Source organism: Chamaea fasciata, unplaced genomic scaffold (assembly GCF_029207755.1).
Source record: "Chamaea fasciata isolate MVZ Bird 193981 ecotype frontalis unplaced genomic scaffold, bChaFas1.0.hap1 SCAF_5, whole genome shotgun sequence".
Taxonomy (NCBI): domain Eukaryota; kingdom Metazoa; phylum Chordata; class Aves; order Passeriformes; family Sylviidae; genus Chamaea; species Chamaea fasciata.
In genome coordinates, this window is record NW_027094090.1 from 32,604,153 (window position 1) to 32,624,181 (window position 20,029).

The 20,029-nt window shown below is 35.3% G+C and overlaps 1 protein-coding gene across 4 annotated transcripts in view; it reads left to right on the forward strand.

Annotated features, from left to right (window-relative positions):
- MON2 (MON2 homolog, regulator of endosome-to-Golgi trafficking) overlaps positions 1 to 19,545 on the forward strand; it is a 64,507-nt gene extending 44,962 nt beyond the window's left edge. The window contains exons 26-35 of one of the 4 annotated variants that reach the window (XM_066183165.1): positions 369 to 997; positions 3,970 to 4,113; positions 4,612 to 4,629; positions 4,896 to 5,024; positions 6,963 to 7,153; positions 13,776 to 13,836; positions 15,130 to 15,253; positions 15,956 to 16,238; positions 16,947 to 17,029; positions 18,872 to 19,545. In XM_066183165.1, the coding sequence (XP_066039262.1) occupies positions 369 to 997; positions 3,970 to 4,113; positions 4,612 to 4,629; positions 4,896 to 5,024; positions 6,963 to 7,153; positions 13,776 to 13,836; positions 15,130 to 15,253; positions 15,956 to 16,238; positions 16,947 to 17,029; positions 18,872 to 19,035 (1,826 nt within the window). In that variant the 3' untranslated portion in view covers positions 19,036 to 19,545. The remainder of the gene's footprint in view (positions 1 to 368; positions 998 to 3,969; positions 4,114 to 4,611; positions 4,630 to 4,895; positions 5,025 to 6,962; positions 7,154 to 13,775; positions 13,837 to 15,129; positions 15,254 to 15,955; positions 16,239 to 16,946; positions 17,030 to 18,871) is intronic. The other 3 variants (XM_066183167.1, XM_066183166.1, XM_066183168.1) reach the window with 3 other exon arrangements.
- Positions 19,546 to 20,029: the final 484 nt, after the last annotated feature.

Consider the following 20,029-nt stretch of genomic DNA (forward strand, 5'->3'; position numbering starts at 1 on the left):
TCTTGAAATCAACAGGCATCTGGTATGTATAAGGACAAATCTGTTTCACTGTACTGAATGAAGAAAATGTATTTTACTGGTATGGGATGTGGTATGTGATTTTTTGCTTGGAAATTTAGCATGAAGATAGAGATAGGTGTATTGTTTCATTCTCCATATCTGTGTTTCTCTGTCACATTCATTCTTTCAGGTTATGGTTGAACTGATAGATAAGTCATTCAAGTGGCCATCTAATCTCTTGAAATTTTTGTGTATTAGAGTAACAAGTACATGAGCAGCCTTTTAGAGAGACGGGGCAGGTGGGAATGGGAATAGGAAGCAAGTTCCAAATTGATTTTTTTCCCCCTCCTCTCTCTTCTTTTTAATAGGAGACTTTTCCCAAGCCTGGGATGTTCTTCTTGATCACATCCAGTCAGCAGCACTTAGCAAAAATAATGAAGTTTCCTTGGCTGCTCTGAAAAGCTTCCAGGAGATCCTTCAAATTGTTTCTCCTGTTCGAGACTCTGAGAAGCCTGAGACACCACCTGCCATCAATGTTTCTGTACCTTTGGTGGTAGGGACAACAACTGCCACTAGTCTTGGCAGGTCATTCATGAGAACTGACTCCATAGGGGAAAGAATAGGAAGATACAATGGATCTGAACCTCCTGTAATAACAGATGAGATTGAAGATTTGAATCTTTGGTGGGCAGCCTGGAACAGCTGGTATAGGATTGGATCAGAAAGTACAAGGCCTCCAATTACTTGTGATAAATTGACTTTCATTCCCAGCCAGCCTTTTCTTACAGCTTTAATTCAAATATTCCCAGCTCTTTACCAACACATCAAAACTGGTTTCAGCATGGATGATCTCCAAAAGCTGGGTGTCATTTTGCACGGTGCTGTTTCAGTTCCAATCAGTTCAGATGCTTCCCCTTTCATCCTTCCATCTTACACTGAAGCAGTTTTGACAAGTTTACAGGAAGCGGTGCTTACAGCTTTAGATGTTTTACAAAAGGTAATAATGCAACTTCTAGTGTGTGAAAGGTAAACTACAGTGTGTCCTACTTCTCTATAGAACTATAGTGTGGTGATTTAAACACAATTTTAAAAATTATTTATAATTGCACAGTGTGTTCTGTTATAACAATCTAATCTCCATTCCTGCTGCAAAATAGATGCTCTGCATTGAAAGGAATGGTGTAATCTTTATGAAATGTGCTTTTGCTTGATTGCAGAAGTATCTTAAGTGTTGTGCTGTGTTTGTAGCCATTTACTTGTCTATTTAATATTGAAATACTGCTGATGTTGATACTGAAGGTCTGTACATGGAGATGGAGGAACAGTCCCACAGTGTTCCATATGATGTCCAGGTGCTGTCATGAGCAGGCTAGAAAGAACAGTGATTATGAGAACTTACAGTTTGCAAGCAGCATGAAATATGGAAGGCTCTCTGGCAGATTACCTGCATTCTTGCCTCCTATTAATCAGTTATTTAAAGAAAATGCTGCATTTCTGCTTAAGAAATTCTTACTATAGAACTCGTCCTCAAAGAGCACCCTTCATGCAAGTGAATCTGTAAACAACAAATGAGGATGCTCTTTCTTTGAAAGCCAAAAAAAGAATATAGTACTGCTTGCTTCTTTCTTTTTGCAGTTGTAAAACATCTCCTTGCAAAATACAGTGCTCATTCACAAAACTTATTTATTCAGAAGAAGCAGAGTTGATAATGAATGAAATAATGCATTTATATTAAGCACTACTTTTAAAAAAACACCCCCCAAAACAACAAAAACATCAACAAACAAAAAAAAACCACAAAAACAAACAAACAAAAAACAACAAAAAAACCACCAAAACCCAACAAGTTCCTTGGGAAATGCCAGAATTAAAATATCCACGTGACCTGACTTCATTTCCTTTGGGCTTTCATGTTACAACTACTTTACTTAACTGTGTGGCCATACATCCTCCCTCTGCTGCTGTCAGGATCCTGCCCCATTTAGCTCATAGAACACATGGTGGCTGCCAAATGAGCAGCAATTCAGTGTCTTGTTTTCTCTTTTGCTTAGTGTGAGCTGATTAATCTCAAACATAAACAAGCAAAGTAGAAACATTATCTTGCAGACATTCCTGTAGTTGATGGTTTTAACAAATATTAATTAATGTCTTTTGAAAAGAGAGGTATAAGAATAGCATCATAAAAAGGCTTGGGTTGGAACCTTAACGATGACCTAGTTCCAACCATCCCTGCCATGGAAATGCTAGAGTGAATTATTTTGTTTAAATTTCAATTCAGTTTGCTTGGATAGAAGTTGGTATTAAATCTCAGTTTTGTAAGTGGGTGTATAAATAACATGAAGTTTTAAAACCAGTCATGTCTACTACAGTTTTATCCTTTTCCAGTGAGGCTTGACCCTTTTTTATCCTCCCTTTTCCAGCAGGTCAGTCCAACCCAAATCCTATTTTTCCCATTTGATCAGTCATTTATTCATCTCAGATTTTTCTGGTTTTTAGTCTCCTTATCCCCTTATCCAGATGATCTTGGTTTCTGAAGGCTGCAGGCATTAGGGCTTTTCAAAGAAGGGGTTACCAGAGTTTTTAACATGAGGAAAAACTGCACATTATTATACTCTTGTTCTTGTCAAGATGTTTTAGCTGAAGGTTTCTAAACAGTAACAAAACCAATAAGTCTACATGAGAAAGTGAGATATCTCCCCTTCCCCACTCCCAGTATCAATGGGTTACCATGGCAGTTACAAGTTTGCAAATACAGACTTCCATAAGATGGTACCTTAAATCTCCCATCCCACCTATACTTATGTTACGAACACAGCAGCACTGAAGTTCCTAAAAACATTAGTTAAAGTATTTTTGGACATCAGGAAGTTCTGTGAAGTTGCATGATTGCTTCTCTCGGCTTATAAACACAGTATAGTTCACATGGCAAGGCAGCCAGCCAGTGCTGATGTGAAGCAAAGGCCATGTGTCAGATAGTTTTGCTTTAGGTCAGAGTACCTTCTTCCTCTCTTGAAATCAATTGATACTCTCAGGAGTACACACAGAAGCTAGTGGAAGCATTAAAGAAGAGTATGTAAATATTTGCAATCTTCGAAACTAAACATTTCTCTGTGTTTGCGTGTAGGATCAGGTTCTTTGCTGATACAGGAAGACTTGGGTCTGTTCTGATTTTTTCAGAAGTTGTGGAACAACTTAGCATGAAAAAAACCTAACATTTTTCAGACTGAACCCTGACTAGTTTAATAAATATATTTTATAATGTGATTCCACTAACAAAGGACATCATTGCAACTCAAGAACACGGGAATGGAAGGGAGCTTTGGATCTCTTCTCAGGCTTCCAAATGTTGAGCCCATTTTACATCCTTTGTTTTGTTCTTTGTTGTCTTTTTATTTCTCATTAGAACTCATCTTCTACACTTTCACTGCTGTAGTATAGGGGGGTTGGGGTTTTTTGGTAATATCAGTACACTGTTCCTGAAATGTTTTCCATTTTAAAGCAAGATTATGAGTTTCAGCTATACCAAACCATATAATTCTCATTTTATTTGTATTCCTTTCTATAAGATACTCCTTTAACTACTTTTTTAAGCCTTCTATGATTTACTTTTGAGATTTAAATGTTTATTGAAGTAGAACTTAAAGAAGATGTGGCTGAGATCTGTATACAAGACATAAAAGACTTTATTTTACTGACAAGTCAAAGCAGAGTTTGTGAAGAAAAAGTTCTCTTTTATTGGATGAGATAGCTGTATTTAGTGAACTATATATGCCCAGGTATCTTGCCACTTTATTTACTTCAATAAAGTAACAAAATTTAATTTCCTTAAACTATTGGAACTATACACTGTCTTTAATACAGCTCAACCCTTGCATATTCTTACATGGGGTTTTTCTGTAGGGGTTCCTTGTGCTGATGCAGGTGTTATATATATATATATATTTACTTTTGTATTTTCTTTTGATAAAGGCTATATGTGTGGGCTCAGAAGGTATGCAGATAATGTATCCTGCAATCTTTGACCAACTGCTGGCTTTTGTAGAATTCTCCTGCAAGCCTCCACAGTATGGACAGCTGGAAACAAAGCACATTGCAAATGCAAAGTATAATCAGGTAATTAATTAGAAATCTCACTTGTTTCACTTGGCTGGTTAATCAAATTGAGCTTCAGATATAGGTTGTTCAGCAAGTTAAGTAAAACTTAACTGCATGCTGTACATGCTTTTATTATCTTCTTTTACTCTCTTTGCATTCTTCTTTGCTTTTGTACCTTGTGTTCCTTCATGTAGGAAAGGTCTGGCTTTGACACCAGACAAATGTATCTGAATTCGTACATGAATTAATCTAAAATAACTTGTCTTACAAGAGATACTAAATTAAGCACAGAGACATGATAATTTTGAATGGAGAAAATTCCCTCAAGCTGCAGAGTTTTGAATTGCACGTGCTGTAAAGAAATGGAACGTGTTCAATAATTCTTTTTATCTGTGTACACTGCTGTTCACTAAGCATGAGCATCTCGTTCAGTGTAATCAAAGAGGTAACTATTATATATGTATGTATTAATTCTTCTTATTCTGTTTGTCCTGCAACACAATGGAATCACACTAGATACAACTATTTGCACCGGTGAGTTAAATTTCCTTCAAGATTGTCCTAATGTAGTTGTCTTGCTTAGACTGCAACATTTCTCCTACTTAAATGTACTTTACTTCAATGTAGAGTACATTTTCATAACCAGACTACGTTGTATTTGCAGTTTTGTTGCTTGGACCATATTCTTAGCAAACCTTGCATGCATTAAACTGAGAGTTCAGTGCAAAACATACACTTTCTGTTCCTTAATTAATATGTTCTCACGTATAATTTTGTAATTTACTAATTCCTTTTCCTAGGCGGAGTGGGTGGCATTGAATTATGTACCATTTGCAGAGAGATCATTGGAAGTCGTGGTGGACTTATACCAAAAGACAGCTTGCCATAAAGCTGTGGTAACAGAGAAGGTTCTTCAGAACATTATCAAGGTAAAAGTTTGACCTGGATGTGCTCTGAATTTAATGAGCTTATATTGAAAATCATGAGTTTTATTTTCAGCTAGTGTTGACAAACACTTCCTGGGAAGCTTCAAGCTATAGTAAACAGATTGATATTTTATGAAGATGAGCAGCAGGGAATAATTTCTTTTGGAGCAGGAAGGCTATTTATTAGTCTATATGTATTGTTCTTAGCTGGTAATGTCAGCAGCAGTATTTCAGTGTTAAGATAAAAGTTAACAAATGTGTTAAGCCACAAAATTTTCATCTTTGAAAGTGTTATGCCCACCTGAGTGTGGTAAGTAGGCCTATTAGTAAAAATGGCATTGAAGGCCAGAGCCCAGTTTCTGTAGACTGGCATATATGCTTCAGGGATATGTGCTCTGTTACTTTTGATTTGCTTTCAATGACTTCATGTGTCAATGCAGCTATGAAATGTTACAGGTGAGTAAATATACCTATAAAGTCAAATTGTCAAATGCTTCACTTTTTTTGATCAGTCCATTTCAGCAAAAAAAAAAAAAAAAATAGTAAATTATAGAAGTAATATTTTCCAGTAATATTTCTGGAAAATAAAAATCTATCTGAGCTAGCTTGTTTGACTTGGCTGACGTCAAGATTTTCCTGTACAGACCTTTAGAAACCTGAATGTGTTTAAAACAGGTGATATTATTTGAAATCTGTTACGAATTAAATATTTATATTTCAAAGTTAATGCAGTTGTTTTCAACTTCCATTTTTATGGGACTGCTGAAACTGATAGAAATACCACTTTTTTGTAACATTTGCAGTTGATAACAATATGATCTATTGTGATATATGAAAATGCTTTAAAATTTATTTTTCTTGTCTCTAAAGCCCATGCTGATTTTGGAATTAGATTTGACACATATGACCAACAGCAGCAGAAAAAAATGTTCTGTTTATCTCTAGGGTTAGATTCTGGCTGTCATAATTTTTTGCCATAAAGAGTTAATTATATTTGACTCCCTTGTGAGAGTCAGAGTGAGTCTTTCCTCCTTTTGCTTTCCTCAGATCAGAGATTGCACAAAAGGCATAGGGGGCATCCATGTATATATATGGGGGGGGGGGGGGCATATATTACCTGAATTTAGTTGCTATGTATTTGAAATGTCAAGTAAATAATTGGTTTTCCAAGATAACTTACTATCAGGTTCTAAGGTTTGACTAAGTACTAAAAGGAATGCACATAAACGTAAATAGTTCATATGCCTAATGTTTTCAAATTCATTAATGACTTTGTTTTATAGATATTGAAGATGACTATCTAACAGACTTAAAATTTGCTGTGTTTTCATCTGCTTTACATTTGCTTTACATTGTATTGTAGACTTTATCTTAGAATTTCACTTACTGTTCTTTCTTTCAAATATCATGTGGTTTAACAGTCAATAATGACCAGATTTCTTCTAGTGTTTATGTTGTAGTGTTTGAAGTTCAGCTTTACTAGGAAAAGTTTAAATTCAGTGAGGCTCTTTTACTTTGCTGTGGAAGCACTTGGGATGGCTTTATAGGAATGGGACTGAATTCTCCAAAACACACTCATGATAACAGACTGCCTGCAGTCTCTTAAGATGTTAGGAAGGCCCATTTGTCAGACTTAGCAGAAATGGTGGATGACAGTACAGAAAAAGAAAATTAGTATGTGATTTTGTAGTGTAAATGACAGTGGATCAATTCTGACTTCTAACCTTGTACTTGGCTACAGACCTGTGCTTTAGCCAGCTGATATATGATAAATTGTCTTCAGAATTGCATTTGTAAAAGGCCATCTCATATACCAGCAAAAAAGGTAGGGATGTGTACTGCCATCTATAACAGTATCCTACGAGATCTTGTGCAGAAACTTGCTGTAATCTTAGATTTGTCTGAGCAGCTATAAATTTTGCTTTGACTTTCATTTTGCAGACACTCAGAATACCTCTTAGTCTGAAGTACTCATGTCCCTCTGAAAGCACATGGAAGTTAGCTGTGTCCTCTCTTCTCAAAGTTCTCTCCATTGGACTACCTGTTGCAAGGCAGCATGCATCTTCTGGAAAATTTGACAGTATGTGGCCAGAGCTAGCAAATACTTTTGAAGACTTTTTATTCACAAAAAGGTAAATATGGTTCCCTTTTTTTTATTTTTTGAAGGAAAACATTCGTAAGTAATTTGTTCACTGCATGTGTCAGCAGAACTATTTGATAGATGAAAATTATTTTAATGAATGATGGAGAAAAGGTAATCAATCTGTCTCCTTCAAAAAGCTATACTTTTAGAAAGTAGTATGAAAAGCTTCAATCAAAAGGTGAAGTATAAGAGCAAGAAAGCTCAGCTGAACTCTCAATATAAGGCATAGTGTTTCTGAACAGGACAAGGAGTTCTGTGTGGACTCCCAAGGACCTTTACTCTAGATTTGATAAAGAGTTGCTGATACCTACTCGATTTGTTCCTTTCTTCACTTTGAACAGAGTTGCAACAGTATTTTTTCTAATTAAGGTGAACAGCAGTAACTAAATGTTTTTCTCCTGAGCTCCATCTTGAAATACTCCACTTACTGTGAATTTTTGAAAATTATTTTGTACGCTGCTGTTCACTTAGAAGCCCATAGTTATGTTGTATTTGTTTCTACCTAAGATAAATTGACTGCACCTTAATAATTAACCACACTTTATTTATGATACTTTATGAAAAGTGTAGCTAAATAGTCTTATTCATGACTATAAAGATGGACAGATTCCTCTCAAGAATGGAACGCCACATTCTCAATCTACAATGGGCAGGCTAAGAAAGTCCAGAAGTGAAAAATAGTAATGATCAGTGACAATTTAATCATAGAATGGTTTGATTTGGAAAGGACCTTAAAGATCACCTAGTTCCAAACACCCTGCCATGGGCAAGACAAGTAAGCAGGACCCTCCGCTAGACCAGGTTGCTCAGAGCCCCATCCAGCCTGGACTTGGATCTATTAATTTGTTCAACCAAAAGACTATAACATTAGAAAAACATAGTAAATTTTCAGAATATAATAAAAGCTTCCTTCAGAGAATTTTTTTTTTGCTTGGCAATAGGTAAAAATCTATTTCAGTACAGCAGAGATTTTCTAGGTTAGACACTAAAGGGAACCTTTTACTCTAAGGAAGGTTAGGTGTTTTAGATAATTGCATAGGAGTGGTATGGAATTTCCATCTTCTGTAAACATCTATGGGCAAGCATTTTTTAGGAGCAGTTTAAGTATATCTAATAGTGTTTTAGAATAAAGAACAAGGCGGAACATGAAAAATTTAATTCCCTGATTTTCAGTAACAAATGAATCTTTTTAACAGAAAACAGTAAGGTTTCTCAGGGCCTTATGATAATGTGCTGTGTGTTTAGTTTTGAAACACACAAAAGTCTGCAACCAAACACAGCTGTATTTACTAATGATGGATAAATAGCAGCTTGCCCAAAACAAACAAAAAATAAATACCAGTAAAATTTATTTTAGAGACACATCCGTTAGTGAAAATATGTATAATAATGAATGGGTTTGGAATATCATCAATAGGATTACATGCCAGTCAGGTGAAAAACCTTCCTATTGTTTTTGCATTTACTTGAAAGAAAATTCTATTAAGTAGGAGGACCTTAAAATAGAAAAGGTCATCATGATGGCTTAAAAGACAAATTTTTATTTTATGCTTCACTGTTTCTTTAATGTAAAATAATCTTTGCTGAATCTTGATTGGTTTCCTTTCAGCTGCAGTTAGTATTCTTGCTTCCATTCTGAGACAGGCAGTCCACATCAGTTAACGCCCTATAATCTATATCATTGTTGGGTTTACAGGATTCAAATGAAGGTTTTTCAGGTTATTGTAGAAGAATGTATGTTCACTTAAAAGTTGCTTTGGGAATACATATTACTATTGTAATTTAATTATTCCTAAGTATTTGCAAAGCAAATTAAACATTTCCATTTTGCATGTTCTTAGCTGAACAAGACTAGAACTGCTACAGTTTTTTGATATTAATTGTTCATAAATCCAGGGAAGTAAAATTATCACAGCTCTTTGGTGTAATTCAGGATAATCGAATGTCATCTGCATGACCTTTTTGGCCAAATATGTTGTCTAGTTTTTTTAATTTACAGTGCATGATTTATACTTTACTTGAATATTATTTCAAACATAGAAATTTCATCTTAATGTGTTGCTTGCTAGAAACTATTACTCTTTATGTTAATTCTAATACCTTTTTTCATTTGTCATACATGGGCAAACATTCTCCGGAGGTAGAAAAAAAAGTAGTACTTGTGTGAATATTTATGATGCCTTATGAGGTCTGTCTTGACTTACGTCTAGTTTTGCCTCTTTAGCAACCAAAGTGTATATTATAATTCAACATACAAAATGTGCTTTAGAGAAATTTTTTTCATCATAATTAAAGGTGTTCTTAGAAAAGTGTAGGAAACTTCTTTTTCACTTAGAAACTTTAAGGTTCAAATGAATTTAAAGCACTAAAAATAGGCCGATATTTTACAGAACTACATGGCTACAGCAAGATAATTTGACCTGTTAGTATAATTAATGGCCACTATCATTACCCTTTCCAGGCTTGTTGTGAGTAGATGAATTTTGCTTATGTAGTTGTATTTTGTGTGGCTACAGAATGTCTGGGGCTGGGGTTTTTTACCTCCCTAATGTTCATCTTTTTCTAAATAGCACTTTGCCTTCCAAGTGTATGGTTCTCCTACATACAGTTAGAGCCTTGTCCCTTGGTGTCTTCAGGATAGATAGATAGCCTTTCTGTTCTATCAGCCTGGGCCTTGTGCTCCTGAAAAACATTAAAGCTGAAAAGGGAGTACATCTTCCTCACAGTCAGGACAATTAGTAATAGCAGTCATTTCTCCTTTTCTTCATCCTCTTTGTTCTCCTCCTCCTCCCCATATTGCTACTGAAGCGTCTCTCTCACTGTGATGCAAGGAGGGCTCTAGAGATAGCTGTGGAAGTTCCCCACATTGAGGTAATTCTCTTCTGATTTCCTTTGTAAAATCTTTCTGCACTCTTTGCAAGATGCTATGAGACTACCCTTGGCAAGTAGGGCAACCTGTCCTTTTTGGTTTGAAATTTGCTAAATTGTGTCTTCTATAATTGCAGTTTACTTAGTCTCTTAAATTTGTAGTTGTTCCACTTGTAAGGAAAGCAATTTCAGAATTTTCAAAGTCTGTTCTTTCAATTTTGTTTTTTGTAATTCTAATAGAAAACATGTGTTAGTCATAGTGGTGCCTTATTCCACGGTGATTTGAGAGAATCTATTCACCGTTTTGAAAGTAACAGCTAAAATTTATTGCTGAGTTGATGTGCATGTCATCTTTCAGGTTGCAGGGGAAGGCAGTGAAAATGTTAATCCTTTATTTAAGGCCAGGTGCTATAGAACTGGTTTTGGTGTGTTTCTTGATTTATTTATATTAACAATGAGTTGTGCTTTTTAAAACTTCTGGTACTACTTGGATTTTTGTCCATATCACCAAAATCAATTAACCAAGCCATAGCTGAGGAGAGTGCTTTTAGTTAGATTCATGACTTGTAAACTTGAGTTGGTTTTAGTGACCCTGCTGAACTTGACCAAGCGGCTTTACTGCAGCTGTGAGTCAGGTCATCTCTGGTGGCATTCCAGCTTGCAAATGTGTCACACAGGACAGGGAGGTTGTTAAGTTAGGTGCAGGAGTGTACAAATCTTACTAAGGTCAGCATGGATTGAAAAGGTTCTGAAGCACAAAGAATTTGGGAGTTCAGTTGACTCCCCAAGAGAGTGACAGTGAGACAGAATAACCCCATTATCATGCTACCTGGATTCTTAGCCTTCTCTAACATGTCACTCCTTGTGACAGGAATAGTTAGATATATACAGTTAGACCTGAATATTCAGGTTAGAACTGAAAATTCACTTTCTTATGCTGGTGTTCTATAATTTTTCCTAAGCTCTTTGTTTCAATGAAATTGGAATGTTATGTCACAAAACCCCCTTCCTTTTCTTCCTTCAGTCTCGATACATTTTCATACTCTACACTTTCCACTATTAAATGTTCTAGATGTTCTGTGCTGTTGTCTGTCCCAGGCTTTATGCAAAGCTAGGTAAATGGCTTCCTTTTGTACTTCCTCTTCAAACCTTTATTGTCCAAGCCTGACTTAGCACTGCTGGGATGTTTCTAAATATGAAACATCTGTATCTCTGTAAGACTCAGAAAAGCCTTAATGCAGTCAGTCCTCCTAGCAACACCGCATAACAGATTTGATTAGGTTTTTTTCCTTTAGCTTTTATTAAAATATGCCAGTGCACATTGTCTTATTTTTGTATGCATGTTCTCCAAGTTTATACCTGTCTGAGCACTTGGTAGAAAAATGAAATTATTTCACTGAAGTTCTAAATTTTTAACCAATATTTCAAACATTTTTCTAGTTTTACTTGTAACCCTTCTAGTCACCATGGTCCTAGAAATCCTATGTGTAGATAGCCTAATATTGCTTCTGGCAGTGAAACTGAGTTGGCATTGATTAGACTAGAGGTCACTGTAATTTGAACCCTTAAATTAAAGCTCTGTGAATAGCTGTATTTAAAATAGTGAACCTCCTCGGCATGGTCCCACGTCTGTCTTTTGGATAGGAAGAGAATTTCAAGCCAGCTATGGGGATAAATGAGAGGGGATACTCACTGATATTTAGAAAGTACAAAACACAGCAAAAATCCTCTCTGCAGCTTTGTACAACAAAAAATTTCAAATATAGCCAAGAGAGTCCAGGTAAATGAAAATGGAAAATGTTATTGTCATAGAGAATTAACGACTTTCAAGACAGAAGTTTTAGCTTTTTAAAAAATTTTTAAAGCATACTGCAGCTGAGGAGACTCAATAATCTTGATTTTTGTCATAAATCAAGATGACATTTAAAATTAATACATTTCATATAACTTAATTTACACAAAATTGTCTCCTAGTAAGAAGCTGGTCTGTTTATTATTTCATATTGTTCTTCTTTCCCAGAGGCTTTCATAGAAGCATGTCAAGCCATTATATACAATAAAATTCACCAAATATGTGTGTGTGTGTATATATATCCACATATATATTATTTATTAGAGCAGAAGTCTATGCTCACATGAGGGAATTAAATCAATACTTTTCCAAAAGATGCTTCTGAACAGAGTGCTGTGCACAGCAGGACTCTGGGTGGTTGTTAGGTCTTTGCTCTTGGCTCTGAAACCCTCTCTGTTCAGTGGGCAGGGGCTGGGAGCTCTGTACTGAGGAAAGTCAACGCATCACATTCTTATCTTTCCTGCCTCTTGACCCTCCGGTACAGTATGGATATGTTGGGCCAGAACAGCAAAGCATTTGACCCCTAGATAGATGTATCCATATAGACAAAAATCTATTTACTTGGGAATAAGGAATAATTTGCCACGTGAACAAATATGTAGAAGATAAGGTAAATTGGATATGGATGGCTAGGTAGAAAAGCCTTAACACCTCTCTAAGTAAACCTCATCTTGGAAAGTGAGTCATAAATTAGGAAGTGTCAGACTGAAATCTTCCCATGTATTTCAGCATGGCCTGCATTTCTATGCATCATAATAGTTTACATTACTGTTTAAGGGTTTTGCATACTTAACAACTCTATGTGTTAGAAAAGGTACTGACTGAACAGCTACTTAATATTTTATTCTATGTTTTCAGCATAAAATTCCAAACTTCCTGACTGCCTAATACACAACCCAGGAATAAATACAATAATTTCATATTTTATTCTTTGTTTTTTTTCTACTCATATGTGTAATACATGTCTGTTTCATAGGTAAAGTGATCTAGACTTTATCTGCATAAAGTCTCTTTGAAGCGTTATATTTATGAGATATATTTATTTTTCAAGCAGAAGCATTGATACATACATAATACATTCCTAATTGTCAAAACAGAAAATTAGCTGTAAGGTGTGAAGACTGATCTTCTGGTGTGTTATGCTAAGTATTCAGAAGATGAGGAAAAAAAAGCCTGTCTCAGAAAAATCTTATTTGTCTTTGTCAGCAACATACAGGAGCACTGAAAGAAAAACTCACAGGAAACAAAATGTCTGTCAGCTAAACTAATCATATTTGAATGAGATTTCAAAACCTTCAAGGTTCTTAAACTTCCATTAAAATTGGCAATGGGATGGAAGAGACAGGCCCAGCTGAGTACCCTTATGAGGACAAGACTGGCACAGGTCCACAGTCCTATCCTGGGCAGCTGCCTTGTCTGGACATTTAATCTGAAAATAAGTTCATATATATATATATATATATGTATATATATATAGTGGAAGAACTCCAGAAAGTTCTAAATGTCTTCAAAACTATTGTTTATAAAATGGGTTTTTCTTTTAATAAAATTCATTAAGAATGAGAACAAATACAGCAATTCAGTTATCAGGGGAAAAGGACATGGTAATATCCCATTAATGAAAAATTTTTCATTAATGTAGAAGAAAACGTAAAATTAAGAAAAGAATTAAATGTACCATTGAAACTCAAAAGTATTTTTCTTGCATAGTGAGCGAAAAGACTAGGTTGCTCAAAGCCCCCATCCAACCTGACCTTGTGATCATTAATCATTACCATATAATAGTACCAACTTGATGCATGTAATAATTGTAAATGTAATGCATTTTCCCATGCTTGTCTCCTTACATATGTTGTAAATTTAAAGTATAACGTAGTATGTTTATTTTTAGTACACCTCCTGATAATCTGTCAATTCAAGAATTTCAGAAGAATGAGAGTATTGATGTTGAGGTAAGGAGCCTATAAGAAATATACTGTTGAAATTAATGAGTTAGTGACATTCACAAGTTGCATTTTGTTCTGAAATAATTTCTTGAAAAGTTACCCTTTCATTACTTTTTCTGTGATATTGTTTTCATTTTTGAAAACAAGACAGGAAATTCATAGGTCCAGAATTCAGCTGCTTCAGGGTAATGCAAAAAGTAGGAAGTGGGATGCCACTTCTTGTCATCTCAACTGCAAAACAGTATAGACTGGCTAAACCAGAATGTGTTTCTGCCTCTAACTCATTATGTGATCCTTACTTGTTATTGCTGAATATTTACACTGGTAATTTTAGACCACAGAGAAAGTTGACAATTAAACCTGAAATGAGTGCCTTCTGTGTTGAGGGGGCAATCAGCAAAAATTCATTTTTTATTATACATTGTTGCCCTTAAGATTTCTTCTCTATACTGAGAAGCTTGACATAAGTGGAGAAATTATGTGTAGTTTGTGCAGTGGAGAGATCGCTGTAATTGTAAGGAGATAATGTTTGGTTACATATGGTCAAAGAAAATTAGGAGAAGATGGTACCTGAAGTGAGGAGGGATGTCTCTCCTTTCACTCCAGGACAAAAAAAAACGTGGCAGAACAGAGATTAGGGGTACAAAGCAAAAGGAGTTGCAGAGAAGACATGGCAGTATCTGTGGTTTCATCACCCGTCATCTTTCCAGAGAAGTGGCTGGGACACAAAAATATCTGGATGAAAAGTGAGAGCAGTTCTGCCTGCAGTGAGCAGAGCTCTCAAATCTGATGCTTTAATTTATGGAGATCTAAACCCATTTTGTTCCTGAATGGGACCATCAAGACAAGGATTGAGAGCTTTTCAATTAATGTGTATTGCCTTAACCTCGTTTATATAATTTACACACTTGTTCTGCTTTGCAGATGTCGCATTGTTAGGGATGGGTATGTGTGTTAATGTCATAGGGTATTGAACTAGGGTGGAGAGAGAGAGAGAGATTCCTAATGTTAGATCTTCTCTTCAAAACCATAAATTTGACTTGAAGAATACACTTCGAATGTCATTTGAAATCTGATCAGAAACTCTGGCAGAAGTAGAGGGGGGCAAGGTTTTTATTTCAAGTTTAATGTCCCATGCAATACCACACTTTTGGACATATCTGCAAATTCTAAATGCTAGCAATAGAAGATTTTGTGAAGTCTAATTAGACTTTTTTCTTTTGTTAAATATTTTTTCATACTAGATTTACAGTTTTAGTACTTAGAAAACCAATATAAATATATGTAATTTTTTTTTAGGTGGTGCAACTTATCAGCACAGAGATACTACCTTATGCTAATTTTATTCCTAAGGAATTTGTCGGTCAGATAATGACTATGCTCAATAAAGGCTCAATACATTCTCAGTCATCCTCCTTTACAGGTATGGTACCTGAATGACAAAAATTACAGTGTTTAAATCTACTAGAAAATAATTAAAATGTTGAGTGTACTTACGATAAAGTCTCGAAGTTCCCTGGGACGTATTCATGATAGACTGTTTGATATCCAACTTTTTTTATAAACTATATTTTGTGGAAGTTGCCAAGCTTTCCTTGCCTTGCAATTTTTAAAAAATTACTTCCTTACTGTTTGGACAGTATCATATATAATGTTGTACTTCTTTTTCTTTCTTCATAGTTTATTTTCCTTTGTGCCTGTTCTAATAATAATTTCAGACAATTGTAAGACAGACATCCTGTTCTTAAAACCTAAATGACCTTAGTGTAACTATATGGTGTACCTAGCCAGATAGCTTCTCTGCCTTTAAGAAAAAATATTTGTAGGGGTTTTTGGAAAGATGAAAGAAATGACCATAAGCTGTTACATTAAAAAAAAAAAAATTAAATTGTACAGTATCAAGTATGATGTAGGATTGAGTTTGCTTTAATTATAAAGTACATGAAATAATCTAAAAACAGCAATGTCAGGTATGTGATGTTACTGAGAATGTGGCATAATTCATCTCATGTTCAGAACTATTGTGATTTTTGCACAGTCATTTTTTCTTAGAATATATTCTTAATATTTGTTCTTATCACTGTTAATATTTTTTAATACTAGAGGAGTAATAACTTTTTTTCAGCGTATAATAAATGGATTGAAATCATGCAGCATCATGCACACTGCACAATTGAATTGCATAATTTTGCTTTGACAGAAGCTGAAATAGATATTCGAATGAGAGAGGAGTTTTCTAAGGTGTGTTTTGAGACGCTGCTTCAGTTTTCATTCAGTAATAAAGTCACAACTCCTCAAGAAGGCTACATCTCTAGAATGGCACTTTCTGTGCTCTTGAAAAGGTCACAGGATGTATTGCATCGCTACATAGAAGATGAGAGATTGAGTGGCAAATGTCCTCTTCCACGGTATGTGCATTGTCTTTAGAAAATAAAGGTATTACCAGGACTTTATGAGAAGTTTGCATTCAAAATATCACTTGGTCATGAAAAAAATGAGGGGGGTGGGAGACAATGAAATTTAAAAGGCAGGGAAATGTTTATGGGGAAGATATTTCAAAGAAAATGCTGGTACCCAATTTTTAAAAAAAAACCCTTTAAGTAACAATGGTCATATTCTGTGCTGTTACAACAGTTTTCAATTACTGAAACAATGTTTTTGATATCTACAGCATTATATTTCTGAAATCTGATTTCCTTTTATTCCCAGTAGAGCTATGTGTAGTTTCTTAATTGAGATGTAAGTAGAATCTCCTCAAAAATAAAACATCCAAACAGCAATATTGTGAATCATTACTCATGTAATTGTTCTTGAAATGGCAAAATTAGACCAAAAAATGAAGAAATTCTTTAAAATGGGAACTTACTTGAAATTCACTTCACTTTTGAAGGTTTTGATCATGAATGTGGAAATTGATTATCTTTATCTTAGCCTTACCACATACTTTGATATGAGTGTTTTCAGATGGAGATTTCTATGGTGTTACTGTTTCCAGTATTGAAGTTAACGCTGTCCTAGTTGAGACAACAGCAATGATGGTGGGAAACTTTTTCTATTAAACTTATGTTCTTGAAACCAAAATGAGTAGCTGACTATTTGAATTTTTTCATTTGTAGGCAGCAAGTAACAGAAATCATATTTGTTTTAAAAGCTGTCAGTACTCTCATAGATTCACTTAAAAAGACTCAACCTGAAAATGGTAAGTTATTGTTAAATAACACTGTTCCAAACACGGTAACATTATATCTGCCCAAAAGATGTATTTATTATTTCCTTTAGTAGTTTTTCCACAAATTTGAAAGAAAAGTGTACTCTGTAAGAGTCAGTATTCTGTAAATCTTTGTAGATTTACAAAGATGACAGGTAGATGACAAGAAACCCCACAAAGTTTTTCCAGGATAACTAAAAGTATAAGGACCTAAGATATGTTTAACAAAAGAGAAAGCTTCAATTCATGGTGTTCTTTATTAGATAATTCTTAGCATCTTCTGAAAACAAAGAAAAAACTCCGTTCCATAAAATATTAATGGAATCCTTAAATATATGGATTTAGATCCTTTTAGACCTAGCCTGGCTAGATCCTTTTTTCCTTCTCATACCCTTTTAGGTTGCTGTGGATTGTGTTCACGTAGGTGCACTCTGCAGTTAAAGAGGTGTACAAGTTAAATGCATGGACAGGCTGGTAGATACTTACACTTGCTTTCCCTCCCTTCCTGCTCTGTTATTTTCTGTCCCCTGGATTGAGCTTGGCTCATTGATGCCTGAGTAAATGGTTGACAAATGTATGCAAAGGGCTGAATCAAATCAAAGACCTCAACTTCATTTATAATCACCTATCCTGTTCCACCCGCAAGCTGCATTTCCAGGAAGGAAACTTAATCATGAGTCTTGGTTAAGTCCAATGTATTGGACTCTGAAATTCTGACAGAATTGTGTATATAACATTTCTCTCTACCTCCCTGCTTTTGATATTAGGAGCAACAGGAAAAAACCACCTTTTTAATCCTGAAATAAACAAACCAACCAGCCTTTTCAGAAAAACATAGGCAGGTGGGTTTCTGGAAAGAGGCAATGCCTCATTTGCCTCTTCACTGAGCAGCCAGGGTTATGATGATGTGGTTTCCAAGGTTCATGGCAAAAGTGTGCAGGCAGAACTACGCCAGGATGCATAAAGCCTTTTGGCTAACCCTGAAGCTAACTGAAATGCTACTTTGATGTGTCTTCCTCTTAGAGGGGTGGAGAACCAACTCAGCTGGACTTTTCCCCACATCCTTCTTTCTGCAATGAGAGACATGCTTCCCCTTGTCCATATGCAGCAATGCTTGCCAGACCTCCCACACACTTTCTTAGAAAGAGAACCACTGGACAAATTACAGAATTGTTTCACTCGCATTTCTTCTACCTTTTAATAATTTTATTTATTTAAGATATTAGAAATGTTGTCAGAGGCCAGGGGTTTGTTCTCTTTTGAAAGCAGAGCTAAAACAGAAATAAGCAAGGAAGTAACATTATAATAAGAATCATGCTACAATGTTTAATTTCACTTGTTGGACTAACAAAACTTTACCATGGATATTTTTTATCTTTGTCTACCTTTGCTTTCTATATATCTTGTAATCTGAATGATCTGAAATCAATAGAAATTCTCATTGCTGACAATTTTCCAAAAGTTTTCTGTCAACAGCTGAGAAAAGCAGGCAGAAAATGCATGATTGAATAGAAGTATTGTCTTGAATTTGTCAGTTCTTCATTCCAAAGGCACAGTGAATGATTCATATGTAGACACATAGGTGTGTAGCTCCACTTTAAGGACATTATCCCATATGGCCTCCGGCTGCAGCTGAAAAAACAAATAGTTCTCCTGCAGAAATCCTGACCTGTATCTGAATGCCCTGTGTCGATGCCATAGTGTCTGTATAGCACTAAGTACCTATGTTTAGGCACACTGTGAATCTGCCACTACTTAGAGGTATTGGAAAAAATCTGTTGTCAGTATTTGGACAGTGGTAAGTGATTCAGTCTGTTCTTTTCTTCCCTGCAGTTGATTCCAGCACATGGGCGCAAGTTATTGCCTTGTACCCGACTTTAGTAGAATGTATCTCCTGCTCATCCTCAGAAGTGTGCTCTGCTTTGAAGGAGGCACTGGTTCCTTTTAAGGACTTCATGCATCCACCAGCAGCCAAGGTACAGAACGGAGAGTCTTGACCCCATAAAACTTCTTTTTTTATTCTTGAAGGGAATATCCAAAAATGTTTGCTCCTGGGTGAAGTTTCTCTGAGGAAATCTCTTGTGACTAGTACTTTGGCAACCAGTGCTGACTGCCTCTTAACTGTACTAACAAGAGCTCAGTAAGTCGTGAATACAGGCTTTATCTCAAAGGTTCCAGAGTGAGTAGCAGTGCAAACCTTTAATAAATTTAACTGACTAGTTGGAATCATTTATAATCTAATGTACTTGCTACAGTATCTTGAAGTGGTGATTGAAAAGTGGGCTTATGTACAGCTTGTTGTGTATGTGTTAATGATGTAATTAAAAATATTTCAATTCAGTCAGATTTATTAGGCTGGTGTTTTGCACCCTTTTTTGAAGTACGAATTGTACTAAAATTTTATGCAAGATGGTACTGTAACATTCCATATATCTGTAACCAGCCTTTGTAAACAAAGGGAACTGATATACTTGTGTGTATAATAAATGGTACAGTTATGTATAAAATAGTTGCATTTATTATTTAAATTCTTTAAAAAATATTGATAATGTCAAATGCTTGAAAATGTATTTATTATGAATAAGCTGTATGCTTGCATTTTTACTTACAGTTTGCCTTCTAAATTGCCAGATATGCTCATTCATATCTGATCATGTTAGTTTTTGCTTAATTGAATGTATCTTCTTTGTGGCCATTGGACATCTGCAAAGGGTCATATAACAAAAGATTGAAGCAAGCAGTCACAATCTGCTGATCTCAAACTTCAGAGTAGTTGACCTGAAATAAGTTTGAATATGCAGAAATCCACTGTAGCACTTCAACACTACCATACCTCACTTCATAATAAATTTGTTTCAAGATGTTTGTTCTACTTAACTCTATCCATTTTTGCAGTCACAGCCTTGCTTTAAAAAGAAAACAAACGTATTTGAGGGTTGTTAGCCTTTTTTGACCTTCTTGGCAAGTATCTCAGTCTTTGAATCATGACCC